At 47.6% G+C, this 21,810-nt stretch overlaps 1 protein-coding gene across 22 annotated transcripts in view; it reads right to left on the bottom strand.

Annotated features, from left to right (window-relative positions):
* Positions 1-21,810, bottom strand: part of rassf4a (Ras association domain family member 4a) — a 327,256-nt gene that overhangs the window by 61,823 nt on the left and 243,623 nt on the right. For all 22 annotated transcript variants that reach the window (XM_072491708.1, XM_072491707.1, XM_072491709.1 and 19 more), the window contains 3 exons: positions 18,037-18,185; positions 15,262-15,365; positions 12,736-12,899 (listed from right to left, as the gene is read on the bottom strand). In XM_072491708.1, the coding sequence (XP_072347809.1) occupies positions 12,736-12,899; positions 15,262-15,365; positions 18,037-18,185 (417 nt within the window). The remainder of the gene's footprint in view (positions 1-12,735; positions 12,900-15,261; positions 15,366-18,036; positions 18,186-21,810) is intronic.

Genomic DNA, 21,810 nt, shown 5'->3' on the forward strand with positions numbered 1-21,810 from the left:
TACTAGAGAGTGAGCCTGGGTACTGTACTAGAGAGTCAGCCTGGATACTGTACTAGAGAGTCAGCCTGGATACTGTACTAGAGAGTCAGCCTGGATACTGTACTAGAGAGTCAGCCTGGATACTGTACTAGAGAGTCAGCCTGGGTACTGTACTAGAGAGTCAGCCTGGGTACTGTACTGGAGAGTCAGCCTGGGTACTGTACTAGAGAGTCAGCCTGGATACTGTACTAGAGAGTCAGCCTGGGTACTGTACTGGAGAGTCAGCCTGGGTACTGTACTAGAGAGTCAGCCGTACTGTACTAGAGAGTCAGCCTGGATACTGTACTAGAGAGTCAGCCTGGATACTGTACTAGAGAGTCAGCCTGGATACTGTACTGGAGAGTCAGCCTGGATACTGTACTGGAGAGTCAGCCTGGATACTGTACTAGAGAGTCAGCCGTACTGTACTAGAGAGTCAGCCTGGATACTGTACTAGAGAGTCAGCCTGGATACTGTACTAGAGAGTCAGCCTGGGTACTGTTCTGGAGAGTCAACCTGGATACTGTACTAGAGAGTCAGCCTGGATACTGTACGAGAGAGTCAGCCTGGATACTGTACTAGAGAGTCAGCCTGGATACTGTACTAGAGAGTCAGCCTGGATACTGTACTAGAGAGTCAGCCTGGATACTGTACTAGAGAGTCAGCCGTACTGTACTAGAGAGTCAGCCTGGATACTGTACTAAAGAGTCAGCCTGGATACTGTACTAGAGAGTCAGCCTGGATACTGTACTAGAGAGTCAGCCGTACTGTACTAGAGAGTCAGCCTGGATACTGTACTAAAGAGTCAGCCTGGATACTGTACTAGAGAGTCAGCCGTACTGTACTAGAGAGTCAGCCTGGATACTGTACTAAAGAGTCAGCCGTACTGTACTAGAGAGTCAGCCTGGATACTGTACTAAAGAGTCAGCCTGGATACTGTACTAGAGAGTCAGCCTGGATACTGTACTAGAGAGTCAGCCGTACTGTACTAGAGAGTCAGCCTGGATACTGTACTAAAGAGTCAGCCTGGATACTGTACTAGAGAGTCAGCCTGGGTACTGTACTAGAGAGTCAGCCTGGGTACTGTACTAGAGAGTCAGCCTGGATACTGTACTGGAGAGTCAGCCTGGATACTGTACGAGAGAGTCCGCCTGGGTACTGTACTAGAGAGTCAGCCTGGGTACTGTACTAGAGAGTCAGCCTGGATACTGTAGTAGAGAGTCAGCCTGGGTACTGTACTAGAGAGTCAGCCTGGATACTGTTCTGGAGAGTCAGCCTGGATACTGTACTAGAGAGTCAGCCTGGATACTGTACTAGAGAGTCAGCCTGGGTACTGTACTGGAGAGTCAGCCTGGATACTGTACTAGAGAGTCAGCCTGGATACTGCACTAGAGAGTCAGCCTGGATACTGTACTAGAGAGTCAGCCTGGATACTGTACTAGAGAGTCAGCCTGGGTACTGTACTAGAGAGTCAGCCTGGATACTGTACTAGAGAGTCAGCCTGGGTACAGTTCTGGAGAGTCAGCCTGGGTACTGTACTAGAGAGTCAGCCTGGATACTGTACTAGAGAGTCAGCCTGGGTACTGTACTAGAGAGTCAGCCTGGGTACAGTTCTGGAGAGTCAGCCTGGGTACTGTACTAGAGAGTCAGCCTGGATACTGTACTAGAGAGTCAGCCTGGATACTGTACTAGAGAGTCAGCCTGGATACTGTACTAGAGAGTCAGCCTGGATACTGTACTCGAGAGTCAGCCTGGATACTGTACTAGACAGTCAGCCTGGATACTGTACTAGAGAGTCAGCCTGGATACTGTACTAGAGAGTCAGCCTGGGTACTGTACTAGAGAGTCAGCCTGGGTACTGTACTAGAGAGTCAGCCTGGATACTGTACTAGAGAGTCAGCCTGGATACTGTACTAGAGAGTCAGCCTGGGTACTGTACTAGAGAGTCAGCCTGGGTACTGTACTAGAGAGTCAGCCTGGGTACTGTACTAGAGAGTCAGCCTGGATACTGTACTAGAAAGTCAGCCTGGATACTGTACTAGAGAGTCAGCCTGGATACTGTACTAGAGAGTCAGCCTGGGTACTGTACTAGAGAGTCAGCCTGGATACTGTACTAGAGAGTCAGCCTGGATACTGTACTAGAGAGTCAGCCTGGATACTGTACTAGAGAGTCAGCCTGGATACTGTACTAGAGAGTCAGCCTGGGTACTGTACTAGAGAGTCAGCCTGGATACTGTACTAGAGAGTCAGCCTGGGTACTGTACTAGAGAGTCAGCCTGGATACTGTACTAGAGAGTCAGCCTGGATACTGTACTAGAGAGTCAGCCTGGATACTGTACTAGAGAGTCAGCCTGGATACTGTACTAGAGAGTCAGCCTGGATACTGTACTAGAGAGTCAGCCTGGATACTGTACTAGAGAGTCAGCCTGGATACTGTACTAGAGAGTCAGCCTGGGTACTGTACTGGAGAGTCAGCCTGGATACTGTACTAGAGATTCAGCCTGGATACTGTACTGGAGAGTCAGCCTGGGTACTGTACTGGAGAGTCAGCCTGGATACTGTACTAGAGAGTCAGCCTGGATACTGTACTAGAGAGTCAGCCTGGGTACTGTACTGGAGAGTCAGCCTGGAAACTGTACTAGAGAGTCAGCCTGGATACTGTACTAGAGAGTCAGCCTGGATACTGTACTAGAGAGTCAGCCTGGATACTGCACTAGAGAGTCAGCCTGGATACTGTACTAGAGAGTCAGCCTAGGTACTGTACTAGAGAGTCAGCCTGGATACTGTACTAGAGAGTCAGCCTGGGTACTGTACTAGAGAGTCAGCCTGGATACTGTACTAGAGAGTCAGCCTGGGTACTGTACTAGAGAGTCAGCCTGGGTACTGTACTAGAGAGTCAGCCTGGATACTGTACTAGAGAGTCAGCCTGGGTACTGTACTAGAGAGTCAGCCTGGATACTGTACTAGAGAGTCAGCCTGGGTACAGTTCTGGAGAGTCAGCCTGGGTACTGTACTAGAGAGTCAGCCTGGGTACTGTACTAGAGAGTCAGCCTGGGTACTGTTCTGGAGAGTCAGCCTGGGTACTGTACGAGAGAGTCAGCCTGGGTACTGTACTGGAGAGTCAGCCTAGGTACTGTACTAGAGAGTCAGCCTGGATACTGTACTAGAGAGTCAGCCTGGATACTGTACTAGAGAGTCAGCCTGGGTACTGTACTAGAGAGTCGGCCTGGACACTGTACTAGAGAGTCAGCCTGGATACTGTACTAGAGAGTCAGCCTGGATACTGTACTCGAGAGTCAGCCTGGATACTGTACTAGACAGTCAGCCTGGATACTGTACTAGAGTGTCAGCCTGGATACTGTACTAGAGAGTCAGCCTGGATACTGTACTAGAGAATCAGCCTGGATACTGTACTAGAGAGTCAGCCTGGATACTGTACTAGAGAGTCAGACTGGGTACTGTACTAGAGAGTCAGCCTGGATACTGTACTAGAGAGTCAGCCTGGGTACTGTACTAGAGAGTCAGCCTGGATACTGTACTAGAGAGTCAGCCTGGATACTGTACTAGAGAGTCAGCCTGGGTACTGTACTAGAGAGTCAGTCTGGATACTGTACTAGAGAGTCAGCCTGGATACTGTACTAGAGAGTCAGCCTGGATACTGTACTAGAGAGTCAGCCTGGATACTGTACTAGAGAGTCAGCCTGGATACTGTACTAGAGAGTCAGCCTGGATACTGTACTAGAGAGTCAGCCTGGATACTGTACTAGAGAGTCAGCCGTACTGTACTAGAGAGTCAGCCTGGATACTGTACTAGAGAGTCAGCCTGGGTACTGTACTAGAGAGTCAGCCTGGATACTGTACTAGAGAGTCAGCCTGGGTACTGTACTAGAGAGTCGGCCTGGACACTGTACTAGAGAGTCAGCCTGGATACTGTACTCGAGAGTCAGCCTGGATACTGTACTAGAGAGTCAGCCTGGATACTGTACTAGAGAGTCAGCCTGGATACTGTACTAGAGAGTCGGCCTGGGTACTGTACAAGAGAGTCGGCCTGGACACTGTACTAGAGAGTCAGCCTGGATACTGTACTAGAGAGTCAGCCTGGATACTGTACTCGAGAGTCAGCCTGGATACTGTACTAGACAGTCAGCCTGGATACTGTACTAGAGTGTCAGCCTGGATACTGTACTAGAGAGTCAGCCTGGATACTGTACTAGAGAATCAGCCTGGATACTGTACTAGAGAGTCAGCCTGGATACTGGACTAGAGAGTCAGCCTGGGTACTGTACTAGAGAGTCAGCCTGGATACTGTACTAGAGAGTCAGCATTGGTACTGTACTAGAGAGTCAGCCTGGATACTGTACTAGAGAGTCAGCCTGGATACTGTACTAGAGAGTCAGCCTGGGTACTGTACTAGAGAGTCAGTCTGGATACTGTACTAGAGAGTCAGCCTGGATACTGTACTAGAGAGTCAGCCTGGATACTGTACTAGAGAGTCAGCCTGGATACTGTACTAGAGAGTCAGCCTGGATACTGTACTAGAGAGTCAGCCTGGATACTGTACTAGAGAGTCAGCCGTACTGTACTAGAGAGTCAGCCTGGATACTGTACTAGAGAGTCAGCCTGGGTACTGTACTAGAGAGTCAGCCTGGATACTGTACTAGAGAGTCAGCCTGGATACTGTACTAGAGAGTCAGCCTGGATACTGTACTAGAGAGTCAGCCTGGATACTGTACTAGAGCGTCAGCCTGGATACTGTACTAGAGAGTCAGCCGTACTGTACTAGAGAGTCAGCCTGGATACTGTACTAGAGAGTCAGCCTGGATACTGTACTAGAGAGTCAGCCTGGATACTGTACTAGAGAGTCAGCCTCGATACTGTACTAGAGAGTCAGCCTGGATACTGTACTGGAGAGTCAGCCTGGGTACTGTTCTGGAGAGTCAGCCTGGATACTGTACTAGAGAGTCAGCCTGGATACTGTACTAGAGAGTCAGCCTGGATACTGTACTGGAGAGTCAGCCTGGATACTGTACTAGAGAGTCAGCCTGGATACTGTACTAGAGAGTCAGCCTGGATACTGTACTGGAGAGTCAGCCTGGGTACTGTTCTGGAGAGTCAGCCTGGATACTGTACTAGAGAGTCAGCCTGGATACTGTACTAGAGAGTCAGCCTGGATACTGTACTAGAGAGTCAGCCTGGATACTGTACTAGAGAGTCAGCCTGGATACTGTACTGGAGAGTCAGCCTGGGTACTGTTCTGGAGAGTCAGCCTGGATACTGTACTAGAGAGTCAGCCTGGGTACTGTACAAGAGAGTCAGCCTGGGTACTGTACTAGAGAGTCAGCCTGGATACTGTACTAGAGAGTGAGCCTGGGTACTGTACTAGAGAGTCAGCCTGGATACTGTACGAGAGAGTCAGCCTGGATACTGTACTAGAGAGTCAGCCTGGATACTGTACTAGAGAGTCAGCCTGGATACTGTACTAGAGAGTCAGCCTGGGTACTGTACTCGAGAGTCAGCCTGGGTACTGTACTGGAGAGTCAGCCTGGGTACTGTACTAGAGAGTCAGCCTGGATACTGTACTAGAGAGTCAGCCTGGGTACTGTACTGGAGAGTCAGCCTGGGTACTGTACTAGAGAGTCAGCCGTACTGTACTAGAGAGTCAGCCTGGATACTGTACTAGAGAGTCAGCCTGGATACTGTACTAGAGAGTCAGCCTGGATACTGTACTGGAGAGTCAGCCTGGATACTGTACTGGAGAGTCAGCCTGGATACTGTACTAGAGAGTCAGCCGTACTGTACTAGAGAGTCAGCCTGGATACTGTACTAGAGAGTCAGCCTGGATACTGTACTAGAGAGTCAGCCTGGGTACTGTTCTGGAGAGTCAACCTGGATACTGTACTAGAGAGTCAGCCTGGATACTGTACGAGAGAGTCAGCCTGGATACTGTACTAGAGAGTCAGCCTGGATACTGTACTAGAGAGTGAGCCTGGGTACTGTACTAGAGAGTCAGCCTGGATACTGTACTAGAGAGTGAGCCTGGGTACTGTACTAGAGAGTCAGCCTGGATACTGTACTAGAGAGTCAGCCTGGATACTGTACTAGAGAGTCAGCCTGGATACTGTACTAGAGAGTCAGCCTGGATACTGTACTCGAGAGTCAGCCTGGGTACTGTACTAGAGAGTCAGCCTGGGTACTGTACTGGAGAGTCAGCCTGGGTACTGTACTAGAGAGTCAGCCTGGATACTGTACTAGAGAGTCAGCCTGGGTACTGTACTGGAGAGTCAGCCTGGGTACTGTACTAGAGAGTCAGCCTGGATACTGTACTAGAGAGTCAGCCGTACTGTACTAGAGAGTCAGCCTGGATACTGTACTAGAGAGTCAGCCTGGATACTGTACTAGAGAGTCAGCCTGGGTACTGTTCTGGAGAGTCAACCTGGATACTGTACTAGAGAGTCAGCCTGGATACTGTACGAGAGAGTCAGCCTGGATACTGTACTAGAGAGTCAGCCTGGATACTGTACTAGAGAGTCAGCCTGGATACTGTACTAGAGAGTCAGCCTGGATACTGTACTAGAGAGTCAGCCGTACTGTACTAGAGAGTCAGCCTGGATACTGTACTAAAGAGTCAGCCTGGATACTGTACTAGAGAGTCAACCTGGATACTGTACTAGAGAGTCAGCCGTACTGTACTAGAGAGTCAGCCTGGATACTGTACTAAAGAGTCAGCCTGGATACTGTACTAGAGAGTCAGCCGTACTGTACTAGAGAGTCAGCCTGGATACTGTACTAAAGAGTCAGCCGTACTGTACTAGAGAGTCAGCCTGGATACTGTACTAAAGAGTCAGCCTGGATACTGTACTAGAGAGTCAGCCTGGATACTGTACTAGAGAGTCAGCTGTACTGTACTAGAGAGTCAGCCTGGATACTGTACTAAAGAGTCAGCCTGGATACTGTACTAGAGAGTCAGCCTGGGTACTGTACTAGAGAGTCAGCCTGGGTACTGTACTAGAGAGTCAGCCTGGATACTGTACTGGAGAGTCAGCCTGGATACTGTACGAGAGAGTCCGCCTGGGTACTGTACTAGAGAGTCAGCCTGGGTACTGTACTAGAGAGTCAGCCTGGATACTGTAGTAGAGAGTCAGCCTGGGTACTGTACTAGAGAGTCAGCCTGGATACTGTTCTGGAGAGTCAGCCTGGATACTGTACTAGAGAGTCAGCCTGGATACTGTACTAGAGAGTCAGCCTGGGTACTGTACTGGAGAGTCAGCCTGGATACTGTACTAGAGAGTCAGCCTGGATACTGCACTAGAGAGTCAGCCTGGATACTGTACTAGAGAGTCAGCCTGGATACTGTACTAGAGAGTCAGCCTGGGTACTGTACTAGAGAGTCAGCCTGGATACTGTACTAGAGAGTCAGCCTGGGTACAGTTCTGGAGAGTCAGCCTGGGTACTGTACTAGAGAGTCAGCCTGGATACTGTACTAGAGAGTCAGCCTGGGTACTGTACTAGAGAGTCAGCCTGGGTACAGTTCTGGAGAGTCAGCCTGGGTACTGTACTAGAGAGTCAGCCTGGATACTGTACTAGAGAGTCAGCCTGGATACTGTACTAGAGAGTCAGCCTGGATACTGTACTAGAGAGTCAGCCTGGATACTGTACTCGAGAGTCAGCCTGGATACTCTACTAGACAGTCAGCCTGGATACTGTACTAGAGAGTCAGCCTGGATACTGTACTAGAGAGTCAGCCTGGGTACTGTACTAGAGAGTCAGCCTGGGTACTGTACTAGAGAGTCAGCCTGGATACTGTACTAGAGAGTCAGCCTGGATACTGTACTAGAGAGTCAGCCTGGGTACTGTACTAGAGAGTCAGCCTGGGTACTGTACTAGAGAGTCAGCCTGGATACTGTACTAGAGAGTCAGCCTGGATACTGTACTAGAGAGTCAGCCTGGATACTGTACTAGAGAGTCAGCCTGGATACTGTACTAGAGAGTCAGCCTGGGTACTGTACTAGAGAGTCAGCCTGGATACTGTACTAGAGAGTCAGCCTGGATACTGTACTAGAGAGTCAGCCTGGATACTGTACTAGAGAGTCAGCCTGGATACTGTACTAGAGAGTCAGCCTGGGTACTGTACTAGAGAGTCAGCCTGGATACTGTACTAGAGAGTCAGCCTGGGTACTGTACTAGAGAGTCAGCCTGGATACTGTACTAGAGAGTCAGCCTGGATACTGTACTAGAGAGTCAGCCTGGATACTGTACTAGAGAGTCAGCCTGGATACTGTACTAGAGAGTCAGCCTGGATACTGTACTAGAGAGTCAGCCTGGGTACTGTACTGGAGAGTCAGCCTGGATACTGTACTAGAGATTCAGCCTGGATACTGTACTGGAGAGTCAGCCTGGGTACTGTACTAGAGAGTCAGCCTGGATACTGTACTAGAGAGTCAGCCTGGATACTGTACTAGAGAGTCAGCCTGGGTACTGTACTGGAGAGTCAGCCTGGATACTGTACTAGAGAGTCAGCCTGGATACTGTACTAGAGAGTCAGCCTGGATACTGTACTAGAGAGTCAGCCTGGATACTGCACTAGAGAGTCAGCCTGGATACTGTACTAGAGAGTCAGCCTAGGTACTGTACTAGAGAGTCAGCCTGGATACTGTACTAGAGAGTCAGCCTGGGTACTGTACTAGAGAGTCAGCCTGGATACTGTACTAGAGAGTCAGCCTGGGTACTGTACTAGAGAGTCAGCCTGGGTACTGTACTAGAGAGTCAGCCTGGATACTGTACTAGAGAGTCAGCCTGGGTACTGTACTAGAGAGTCAGCCTGGATACTGTACTAGAGAGTCAGCCTGGGTACAGTTCTGGAGAGTCAGCCTGGGTACTGTACTAGAGAGTCAGCCTGGGTACTGTACTAGAGAGTCAGCCTGGGTACTGTTCTGGAGAGTCAGCCTGGGTACTGTATGAGAGAGTCAGCCTGGGTACTGTACTGGAGAGTCAGCCTAGGTACTGTACTAGAGAGTCAGCCTGGATACTGTACTAGAGAGTCAGCCTGGATACTGTACTAGAGAGTCAGCCTGGGTACTGTACTAGAGAGTCGGCCTGGACACTGTACTAGAGAGTCAGCCTGGATACTGTACTAGAGAGTCAGCCTGGATACTGTACTCGAGAGTCAGCCTGGATACTGTACTAGACAGTCAGCCTGGATACTGTACTAGAGTGTCAGCCTGGATACTGTACTAGAGAGTCAGCCTGGATACTGTACTAGAGAATCAGCCTGGATACTGTACTAGAGAGTCAGCCTGGATACTGTACTAGAGAGTCAGCCTGGGTACTGTACTAGAGAGTCAGCCTGGATACTGTACTAGAGAGTCAGCCTGGGTACTGTACTAGAGAGTCAGCCTGGATACTGTACTAGAGAGTCAGCCTGGATACTGTACTAGAGAGTCAGCCTGGGTACTGTACTAGAGAGTCAGTCTGGATACTGTACTAGAGAGTCAGCCTGGATACTGTACTAGAGAGTCAGCCTGGATACTGTACTAGAGAGTCAGCCTGGATACTGTACGAGAGAGTCAGCCTGGATACTGTACTAGAGAGTCAGCCTGGATACTGTACTAGAGAGTCAGCCTGGATACTGTACTAGAGAGTCAGCCGTACTGTACTAGAGAGTCAGCCTGGATACTGTACTAGAGAGTCAGCCTGGGTACTGTACTAGAGAGTCAGCCTGGATACTGTACTAGAGAGTCAGCCTGGGTACTGTACTAGAGAGTCGGCCTGGACACTGTACTAGAGAGTCAGCCTGGATACTGTACTCGAGAGTCAGCCTGGATACTGTACTAGAGAGTCAGCCTGGATACTGTACTAGAGAGTCAGCCTGGATACTGTACTAGAGAGTCGGCCTGGGTACTGTACTAGAGAGTCGGCCTGGACACTGTACTAGAGAGTCAGCCTGGATACTGTACTAGAGAGTCAGCCTGGATACTGTACTCGAGAGTCAGCCTGGATACTGTACTAGACAGTCAGCCTGGATACTGTACTAGAGTGTCAGCCTGGATACTGTACTAGAGAGTCAGCCTGGATACTGTACTGGAGAATCAGCCTGGATACTGTACTAGAGAGTCAGCCTGGATACTGTACTAGAGAGTCAGCCTGGGTACTGTACTAGAGAGTCAGCCTGGATACTGTACTAGAGAGTCAGCATTGGTACTGTACTAGAGAGTCAGCCTGGATACTGTACTAGAGAGTCAGCCTGGATACTGTACTAGAGAGTCAGCCTGGGTACTGTACTAGAGAGTCAGTCTGGATACTGTACTAGAGAGTCAGCCTGGATACTGTACTAGAGAGTCAGCCTGGATACTGTACTAGAGAGTCAGCCTGGATACTGTACTAGAGAGTCAGCCTGGATACTGTACTAGAGAGTCAGCCTGGATACTGTACTAGAGAGTCAGCCGTACTGTACTAGAGAGTCAGCCTGGATACTGTACTAGAGAGTCAGCCTGGGTACTGTACTAGAGAGTCAGCCTGGATACTGTACTAGAGAGTCAGCCTGGATACTGTACTAGAGAGTCAGCCTGGATACTGTACTAGAGAGTCAGCCTGGATACTGTACTAGAGAGTCAGCCTGGATACTGTACTAGAGAGTCAGCCGTACTGTACTAGAGAGTCAGCCTGGATACTGTACTAGAGAGTCAGCCTGGATACTGTACTAGAGAGTCAGCCTGGATACTGTACTAGAGAGTCAGCCTCGATACTGTACTAGAGAGTCAGCCTGGATACTGTACTGGAGAGTCAGCCTGGGTACTGTTCTGGAGAGTCAGCCTGGATACTGTACTAGAGAGTCAGCCTGGATACTGTACTAGAGAGTCAGCCTGGATACTGTACTGGAGAGTCAGCCTGGATACTGTACTAGAGAGTCAGCCTGGATACTGTACTAGAGAGTCAGCCTGGATACTGTACTGGAGAGTCAGCCTGGGTACTGTTCTGGAGAGTCAGCCTGGATACTGTACTAGAGAGTCAGCCTGGATACTGTACTAGAGAGTCAGCCTGGATACTGTACTAGAGAGTCAGCCTGGATACTGTACTAGAGAGTCAGCCTGGATACTGTACTGGAGAGTCAGCCTGGGTACTGTTCTGGAGAGTCAGCCTGGATACTGTACTAGAGAGTCAGCCTGGGTACTGTACAAGAGAGTCAGCCTGGGTACTGTACTAGAGAGTCAGCCTGGATACTGTACTAGAGAGTGAGCCTGGGTACTGTACTAGAGAGTCAGCCTGGATACTGTACTAGAGAGTCAGCCTGGATACTGTACTAGAGAGTCAGCCTGGATACTGTACTAGAGAGTCAGCCTGGATACTGTACTAGAGAGTCAGCCTGGGTACTGTACTAGAGAGTCAGCCTGGGTACTGTACTGGAGAGTCAGCCTGGGTACTGTACTAGAGAGTCAGCCTGGATACTGTACTAGAGAGTCAGCCTGGGTACTGTACTGGAGAGTCAGCCTGGGTACTGTACTAGAGAGTCAGCCGTACTGTACTAGAGAGTCAGCCTGGATACTGTACTAGAGAGTCAGCCTGGATACTGTACTAGAGAGTCAGCCTGGATACTGTACTGGAGAGTCAGCCTGGATACTGTACTGGAGAGTCAGCCTGGATACTGTACTAGAGAGTCAGCCGTACTGTACTAGAGAGTCAGCCTGGATACTGTACTAGAGAGTCAGCCTGGATACTGTACTAGAGAGTCAGCCTGGGTACTGTTCTGGAGAGTCAACCTGGATACTGTACTAGAGAGTCAGCCTGGATACTGTACGAGAGAGTCAGCCTGGATACTGTACTAGAGAGTCAGCCTGGATACTGTACTAGAGAGTCAGCCTGGATACTGTACTAGAGAGTCAGCCTGGATACTGTACTAGAGAGTCAGCCGTACTGTACTAGAGAGTCAGCCTGGATACTGTACTAAAGAGTCAGCCTGGATACTGTACTAGAGAGTCAGCCTGGATACTGTACTAGAGAGTCAGCCGTACTGTACTAGAGAGTCAGCCTGGATACTGTACTAAAGAGTCAGCCTGGATACTGTACTAGAGAGTCAGCCCTACTGTACTAGAGAGTCAGCCTGGATACTGTACTAAAGAGTCAGCCGTACTGTACTAGAGAGTCAGCCTGGATACTGTACTAAAGAGTCAGCCTGGATACTGTACTAGAGAGTCAGCCTGGATACTGTACTAGAGAGTCAGCCGTACTGTACTAGAGAGTCAGCCTGGATACTGTACTAAAGAGTCAGCCTGGATACTGTACTAGAGAGTCAGCCGTACTGTACTAGAGTCCGCTTCGATCATGTGCTCATGTTCTGGAGCGGGTCATGAACAATCTCCTGACTGATTGCTGCCACTGAACCAAGCTGAGACAGTGAAGGAGCTATCCAGAGTCCGTCACTCTTTGCAGCATATTGACTTGTGGGCAAGCTGACCGGCCTGAACCATTACTGTTTTCTAAAGTTTCTTTTCAAAATTTACAGTGCCCTCTTATTTTTTTCCAATTAAGGAGCAATTTAGCGTGGCCAATCCACCTATCCTGCACATCTTTGGGTAATGGGGGTGAAACCTATGCAGACACGGGGAGAATGTGCAAACTCCACACGGACAGTGACCTGGAACTGGGGTCGAACCCGGGTCCTCGGCGCCGTAGGCAGCAGTGCTAATCACTGCGCCACCCTGCCGCCCTGTTTTCGAAATGTACCTTGTGATTGTAGAAGTGCCCATTGATGGAGAATCTGTGCCGTTTTATGCGTTGATTTTCACCTGACGTGCGATATTTTGTTCTCCGCTGTATCAAAGAGCTAGCATCACTTTTTGTCCGCATGAGCTGTGGAACTTCATCTTCACAATTGTCGGTATCACACTCTGTATGAAAATAAAGACTGAATGGTAGCCAATACAGAAATAGAGACTCGCTCCACAGTGCCCCATCTACCCTAACGATTTTTGGAAGGAATGAGAAAATAAGCTATAAAAAGACTGTGGGAAAGTTAATTGTGTAGGACTAGTGGCAACACTCACGCCTCTTGGTCAGAAGATTATTGGTGAAAGTCCCACTCCAGCACATTTCAGTGCAGTACTGAGAGAGTGTTGGAGGGTTTTCAGTTAGGACCTTATACTGAGGTCCCATCTGCCCTTCCAGGTGAACATATAACCTTCTGTGGCACTGCTTGAAGGAGCACAGGGGAATTATACACAGTGTCTTGACCAATATTTACTCCTTGATCAACATCACCATACAAAAACAATCTGGTCATTATCTCTTTGCTGTTTGCAGGATTTTGCCATGTACAAATCGGCCGCTGTCTTTCCTACACTGCAACAGTGACTATGGGGGGAATTTTCCACCTCCCCGAACTGCAGAGAGGGTGGGAATAGCGGAGGAGGCGGAGGATCGTGCGGGAGACCCAAAATAGCCTTTGTGCCAGTGGGATTTCCCCCCTCGATTGTCCCTGCCCCCTGTCAATGACGTAACGGGGATTGTGACTTTAAAAGTCGGGATCCCCCTCTACATCTAATTGGCGAAACATAGCGTTGTCCCCCCCCCCCCCCCCCCCCCCCCCCCCCCCCCCCCCGCCCACACTAGACTGTTCATGCTTGCTGATGTGAATCATGATAGGCCCGCCCCATGGTGTGTACCTGGTGAGCAAAACCTGTCCGGGGCGCACAGTTGTGTATGGCAGCCAGTGGGGCGAGGGTCATGACCGGGCATTCCCCACTTGCACTGGTTGAGGCAGTGCTGTGTGTGTGTGTGTGGGGGGGGGGGGGGAGGGGGGGGGGGGGGGGGGAGAGAGAGAGAGAGAGAGAGAGAGAGAGAGAGAGAGAGAGAGAGAGAGAGAGAGACTGTGAAAAGCTCACACATTCTTCCTTTCTTATGGGATTGCAAACTAAAAGCTCCAGCATCTTCGATGGTTTCGGAGATAAAGCAAGGGAGAAAAGCATAGATTCTACAGCCGCCACTTGAATATCAAGCTACTTGAATGTCACTCCCCACCTGAATTCTAAGACTTGCACGCTTCATTACCGTGTACGTGCGAGAACAACTGGGAAAGAATCCCACAGCAGATCGCCAGAACGTAGGGAGTAAATGAGCAGCCTGGGAGAAGATGAGGGGAGTGGGACCAATTGGATAACTCTTTCAAAGAGCAAGGGCAACACGGTGGCGCAGTAGGTTAGTCCGGCTGCCTCACGGCGCTGAGGTCCCAGGTTCGATCCCGGCTCTGGGTCACTGTCCGTGAGGAGTTTGCACATTCTCCCCGTGTTTGCGTGGGTTTCGCCCCCACAACCCAAAGGTGTTTAGTGTAGATGGACTGGCCATGCTAAATTGCCTCTTAATTGGAAAATTTGAATTGGGTACTCTAAATTTATATTTAAAAAAACTCTTTCAAAGAGCTGGCACAGGCCTCCCTTCTATGATAAATTGTTCAAAGAATTTAATTGCGATTGTAACAAAGCACTCATAATGACCTTTCATCAACTGGTGCTAACCAACAGTCATTGCCTCTTGATTTTAGACTGTTACATTCAGTATTATTTCATTTGGTTGCTTGCTTATAGAATTGAAAATGAGCTTTATTTCTTTTGGCAAAAAAAGTATCCAATTTCTTAGAAAGCACCTTTCAAACCCAAGATCCCGACCACCTGAAAGGACATGGGACAGCAAATGCAGGGGAACACCACCACCTCAAAGTCTGGCACTTATCTGGACTTGGAAAGAAATAGCTGTTGTTTCATCGTCACTGGGTCGAAGTACTGGAACTCACTCCCTACCAGCATTGCGGGTGTGTGTTCACCACGTGGACTGCGGCCGTTCAAGAAGGTGGCTCCCCACCACTTTCTCAAATGAAATCAGGGATGGGTTGTAAATGTTGGCCTAGCCAGCCAGAGGCACCAACATCCCGTGATTGAATTTTAGAAAAAGAGTTAATTACATTTAATCCGGGTTTCAAAAACGTTTCAGGCAGGACATCGAGTGTGGAAGCCTTTTCGCTGTAAATTCCTCTGGCGGGCAAGGTGGGATTTGGCAATTAAATTGTGAATGGCGACATTTTCTACCCCATCCTTCAAGCGCCGTGCCAAATCTATTTTCCAGCAAAAAGCCCGCCGAATTCGAATGGGAAACAATGATCGCAGAATTTCAATATACTACCAAAGAACCTTCTACCTACCTGACCTTCTTAAAGTAAAGATTCCTGGGTTTTATATTAACATCAGTAGCTTCACCTACCTGCAATACTGCTGCTGCTCATGTTTTGTGGAAAGTCATCTGTATTTGTTGATTCATTTTCGGCTTCAGATGAATTTGTCAATGTCTGTGGCATTGGTCCTTTTCTACAAAAGGTTAATATTAAAAAAACTCAGGTCAACAGTCATAGAATCCGAGAGTGCAGTAGGAGACCATTCAGCTCATCGAGTCTGCACCGACCCTCTGAAAGAGTACTTCACCCAAGCTCACTCCCCCCCCCCATCCTATCCCATTAACTCCTTAATCTAACCTGCTCATCTTTTTTCGGACACTAAGGAGAAATTTAGCATGGCCAATCCACCCTAACCTGCACATCATCTTTGGACCGTTGCGGGGGGGGAAACCGGATCACCCGGAGGAAACCCGCGCAGACACGGGGAGAACGTGCAAACTCCACACAGACAGTGACCCGATGCCGGAATTGAACCTGGGTCCCTAGCGCTGCGAGGCAGCAGTGCTAACCACTGTGCCGCCCATCCATCAAAATACCGTTCTGGATGAAGCAGCAGAACTGAAGGTGTAATAGGTATCACTGCATGTCATAGAACGGTAGCCGTATTATAATTTTCAGAAAACAAGGTTTGTTCTTGTTTGCGTTTCCTCACACCCATAGACTAATGTTTTGTAAGCCTTTGGGGAATAATGAGGCAAGTGGTGGAAGGATATCCGAGCTGATTATAAGCCCTTTGACCCACGTTGAACCCTCCTCTGTGGAGAACAAGCCTGGTGTTGGACTTGAACCCAGAGCTTTTGGTCCAGCAGTAGGGGTGATACCACTGCGCCATACGACCTCCGATCCAGAAAACAAGGTAAAATTGCATTACGGAACCTTAAAAAATTTGAGGAGGAATATCTTTGGCAAATAACAATGAATATACTAGAATATAATTGCTCCTCACAGAGGGCGGAACAGCTGTCATTCTTCTTGTTGTTGTTTAGTTTCTGTATAAACATAAGAATTTTTCCAAAGCACGGGTGGTGCTGGTGACGACGTTTGGAGTGAGATTTCTGATCAGCAAGAGTGAGGTTGATCGCAAATTACATCGTGGAGCATTTTCAAACTGTACAGAACAAATCTCTTTCAGGAGAAAGACTTGGCGACCTGAAGTGGTTTCGGGAAAGGCACAGCCCAGGAAAATGATGCATGAAATGTTCCAGCATTCACACACCATTTGAATGCTGCTGGCCGTTTTGGGTGGAGTCTCGTGTCTTTGCCGGAGATGTTTCCAAAAAAACATGGACATCTTGCACAGAGCAGGTTAAAGACTTGGCCCTCTCCTCCCTTCCTAGGAATGGGTACAGAAGGGGAGCAGACAGAGGAAAACCAGGCCTATAGTGTCTCAGTATCTATATTTCTCTTTATATTGGAAAAGTAATAAAAATTGAAGCTCTTTATTTCCTTCATAAAGGACGTTAAAAATTCACCAGTGAATATCTGCATCAGGCGCATCTGAACATACAATTCTACATACAATATGGAAGATGTACAAATCACCGGTACTTGCCCAGATCCAGATGATGAGACCAGGTGTCCATTAATCACAATGCCTAAATGTTTGCATTTTCAGCAGCGCGGTGGCGCAGTGGGTTAGCCCTGCTACCTCACGGCGCCGAGGTCCCAGGTTCGATCCCGGCTCTGGGTCACTGTCCGTGTGGAGTTTGCACATTCCCCCCGTGTTTGCGTGGGTCTCACCCCCACAACCCGAAGATGTGCAGGCTAGGTGGATTGGCCACAATAAATTGCCCCTTAATTGGAAAAAATGAATTGGGTACTCTAAATTTATTTTTTTAAAGTTTGCATTTTTAGGGGAATCATTGACAGGTGTTAGAAACAAGAACGTAAACATTTACACCTGTTTTTTGTGAGAAAGGTGCTGATAATCACTTCAACTTCTAATAATAATTAATAATAATAATCTTTATTAGTGTCACAAGTAGGCTCACATTAACACTGCAATGAAGTTACTGTGAAAATCCCCAAGTCGCCACACTCCGGCGCCTGTTTGGGTACACGGAGGGAGAATTCAGAATGTTCGATTCACCTAACAAGCATGTCTTTCAGGACCTGTGGGCGGAAACCATGGCATTTATTCATCAAGTAAAGGGAAAAGATTTTAATCCTGCCCCTCGAAAAAGAACCGAATGACACTAATTGATTTCCCATGACTGAGCCTCGGCAAAGGCCAGATCAGAATGATGCAAAAAGTTGCAGGGGATTAGAGCCAATGGCAACACTTTGCCTGCTTTCCATCATTTAATACCAGAAATACACTCTTGCATTTCAGTCAAACATGAGAGAAATGCGTGGCGATTTTGAGCTACTTGTTAAAATATATTTCCTTTGTTTACAGGTTCGCTGGAGACAGTTAACGCTGCTCAGTGTTTCTGGTGTCTTTGGAAGCAGTGATTTTCCTGAGGAAAGAGGGAAACCTGGCACGAGCAGACCAGAATCCTGGAACTCCCTTCCTAATAGCACTGCGGGTGTACCTACGCCACCCGGTCTCAATGAAGTTGCTCACCACCACCTGCTCAAGGGAAATTAGGGACGGGCAATAAACGATGGGCCTAGCCAGCGACATCCACATACTGTGAAAGAATAAAATGAAAACAAGGCCAGGGTCTGGGCGACAGCCATTCCAGAGTTCTAGTGAGATCACGCTCTTTCCATCAAAACTCTTCTTTCCTGTTTGCTCAACGTAACGCACTGCTGGCTGCATACCCAACATCTTACAAAGAAAACTCTTCCTTATGACTCACTTGTACAAACCAGTCTGTTGTCCTACTCGCAGCAGTTTGGAGCCTGAGAAACACATGCGCTCGTTATCGTCGTGCATCTGGAGACGTATTGGTCTTCTCAGCCCCCAGGATATGTTCAAAAGGCCCTCAATGATCAGCTCTGCTCCATCCTAAAGCAAAGACAATTGTATAAAAATCATCAGCAAACAAGAGGTACGGCCTGCCACCCTGTAAACCGACAACAGACGATTCCAAAAATGCCAGCAAGGAGAAAATGCTGGAAAATCTCAGCAGGTCCGGCAGCAACTGTAGGGAGAGGAAAGAGCTAACATTTCGAGTCCAGGTGACCCTTTGTCAAAGCTAAAGACAGAGAAAGTGGGAAATATTTATACTGTGGGATGAGAGAACGAAAGATGAGTCATAGCCACAGAAACCAAGGGAACAGAGTGCTAATAGCCACAGAAACCACAGGGAAAGAATGCTAATGGCAGTGCCAGAGAACTGAGGTAGTCCTTTTAAACACCCTAGCCTCGCCACTCAACAGCCCCCATGGCTGCATTTAATCGATGTTTGCTGGGAGACATAATGGGAATACAGGCACATGGTTCCTATTATATTCCGTCCATTCACCTTAAGATTAGGTGTGAGAGAAGGGTTCGGGTAGTTAATGTTCTGAATTCCTGAAACGTGAATTACGTTTTTGCGCCACGATGAAATGAATCCACACCGATCTCAGAAATGTTCAACTCCGTTCCCCATCACCAATTTCTTTGGATATAATTCAGAATGTTGAGGGCAGATCGGTTGTAGAGTTAATGCCATGATTCCTCTGTCCAGGATTTTGACACAGGCTTCAGCAGCTTTTGTCTACTGACCTTGTACCTTGATTCGTGTTAAGTCCTTTAATCTGCACAGTCGGTTGTTCTGAGTCTATTTTTTACAAGCTGCTCCTGTGTGTTGCCTGAGTGGAGCTTCATGTGTTTGTTCTGTTGAGTTGAGTGAACAGAACAGTCCAAGTGAATGGGTGACGCAATGTCTAACTGTGGTGGCACAGGGGTTAGCACTGCAGCTTCACTGCAGGGACCCAGGTTCAACTCTAGCCTTGGGTGACTGTCTTGTGTGGAGTTTGTACGTTTGCCTCGTGTCTGCGTTGGTTTCTCCGGGTGCTCCGGTTTCCTCCCACAGTCCAAAGGTGTACAGGTTAGGTGGATTGGCCGTGCTAAATTGCTCCTTGGTGTCCAAAGATGTGCAGGTTAGGTTATGGGGTTACAGGGCAAAGGGCAGGGATGGACATGGGTAGAGTGCTCTTTCAAAGGATCAGTGCAGACAGAAAATACATACGACATAGAATATCTGCAGTGCAATGCAGAAGAAGGCCATTCGGCCCATTGAGTCTACACTGACCCTCTGAAAGAGCACCCTACTCAGGTCCACACCCTGCCCCTTCCCCAAAACTCCACCTAACCATTGGATACTAAGGGGCAATTTAGCATGAGCAACCCACCTGACCTGCTCATCTTTGGACTGTGGGAGGAAACTAGAGCACCCGGAGGAAACCCACGCACACACGGGGAGAACGTGCAGACTCCACACAGACAGTCACTCAAGGCCGGAATTGAACTCGGGTCCCTGGGGCTGTGAGGCAGCAGTGTTAACCACTGTGCCACCGCGACGTGGAATCGACAGGGCCAATGGTCTCCTCCTAACTTGTAGAGGTTCCATCAAGACATTGTGAAAATTGCAGAATTAATGAACTATGATGGGCTGGATTTTCATCAGATTGATTGGCCATGCTAAGTTGCTCCTTAGTGTCCAAAGGTTAGGTTGGTTTATGGGCATGGGGTGGGGGTGTGGGCCAGGGTAGGGTGCTGTTTCAGAGGGTCAGTGCAGACTCAATGGGCCAAATGGGGGGGTGGGCGGTGGGGATTCCTGTATGGCGCAATCTTCGCTCCTTGGGATGGCTGAAGGGTGCAGTCAAAATATTGTCCACTAAAGACAAAAGGGTATTCCCTCATTTTGGGGGTTAGTTATTGGGAGACACACTTCTCAAATCCATAACAGAAATCTCAGGTTTCTTCAGTACTAAAAGAGTTCACAATAGTGCATTACGCAATTGATTCAACATCCTTCGCGCTGAACAGAATGTCAGCATTCATATTTCATCAAATGGCAGCAATTTTGTCCCCACCCCTCACCTTTTTAATTAAGGATATTTAAAGGTGTCCTGAAACCTTAAATATTGATTAACACAATTATTATCAAGGAAGGTTTGCAAATCTCCTCATCGAGGCGGCTCTTGTCGAAATATAACTCTACACCTACAATCTTTTAATGCTACAAATTGTGAATGAATTGTTACTCAGCATCTTTGACAAAATCACATAAATGTCTTTTTATCCAATTTAATATTTAAATCAGAACAAAAATTCAATTTTACCAAAATTCCCATAGCATTACATCTGAATGCGTGCAGCAGATACATAAGAGAAGCGGGTCTTCAGAAAGCAAGTAAAATACTGCAGGAATCAATGGACTGTGTCTGGCTTTGATTAATTAACCCAATTCCTGATGGACGGCTACTGATTTGCAATACAGAAATAACAATCCCAGAACAGGGCATAGAGTCCTATAAACAATAACAATTCTAGAACAGGGCATAGAGTCCTATAAACAATAACAATCCCAGAACAGGGCATAGAGTCCTATAAACAATAACAATTCTAGAACAGGGCATAGAGTCCTATAAACAATAACAATTCTAGAACAGGGCATAGAGTCCTATAAACAATAACAATTCTAGAACAGGGCATAGAGTCCTATAAACAATAACAATTCTAGAACAGGGCATAGAGTCCTATAAACAATAACAATTCTAGAACAGGGCATAGAGTCCTATAAACAATAACAATTCTAAAACAGGGCATAGAGTCCTATAAACAATAACAATTCTAGAACAGGGCATAGAGTCCTATAAACAATAACAATTCTAGAACAGGGCATAGAGTCCTATAAACAATAACAATTCTAGAACAGGGCATAGAGTCCTATAAACATTAAGAATCCCAGAACAGGGCATAGAGTCCTATAAACAATAACAATTCTAGAACAGGGCATAGATTCCTATAAACAATAACAATTCTAGAACAGGGCATAGAGTCCTATAAACAATACCAATTCTAGAACAGGGCATAGAGTCCTATAAACAATACCAATTCTAGAACAGGGCACAGAGTCCTATAAACAATAACAGTTCTTGAACAGGGCATTGAGTCCAATAAACAATAACAATTCTAGAACAGGGCATAGAGTCCTATAAACAATAACAATCCCAGAACAGGGCATTGAGTCCAATAAACAATAACAATTCTAGAACAGGGCATTGAGTCCAATAAACAATAACAATTCTAGAACAGGGCATAGAGTCCTATAAACAATAACACTCCTGGAACAGGGCATAGAGTCCTATAAACAATAACAATCCCAGAACAGGGCATTGAGTCCTATAAACAATAACAATTCTAGAACAGGGCATAGAATCCTATAAACAATTACAATTCTAGAACAGGGCATAGAATCCTATAAACAATTACAATTCTAGAACAGGGCATAGAGTCCGATGAACAATAACAATTCTAGAACAGGGCATAGAGTCCTATAAACAATAACAATCCTGGAACAGGGCATAGAGTCCTATAAACAAGAACAATTCTAGAACCGGGCATAGAGTCCTATAAATAATAACAATTCTAGAACAGGGCTTAGAGTCCTATAAATAATAACAATTCTAGAACAGGG

Source organism: Scyliorhinus torazame, chromosome 28, assembly GCF_047496885.1.
Source record: "Scyliorhinus torazame isolate Kashiwa2021f chromosome 28, sScyTor2.1, whole genome shotgun sequence".
Classification (NCBI taxonomy): domain Eukaryota; kingdom Metazoa; phylum Chordata; class Chondrichthyes; order Carcharhiniformes; family Scyliorhinidae; genus Scyliorhinus; species Scyliorhinus torazame.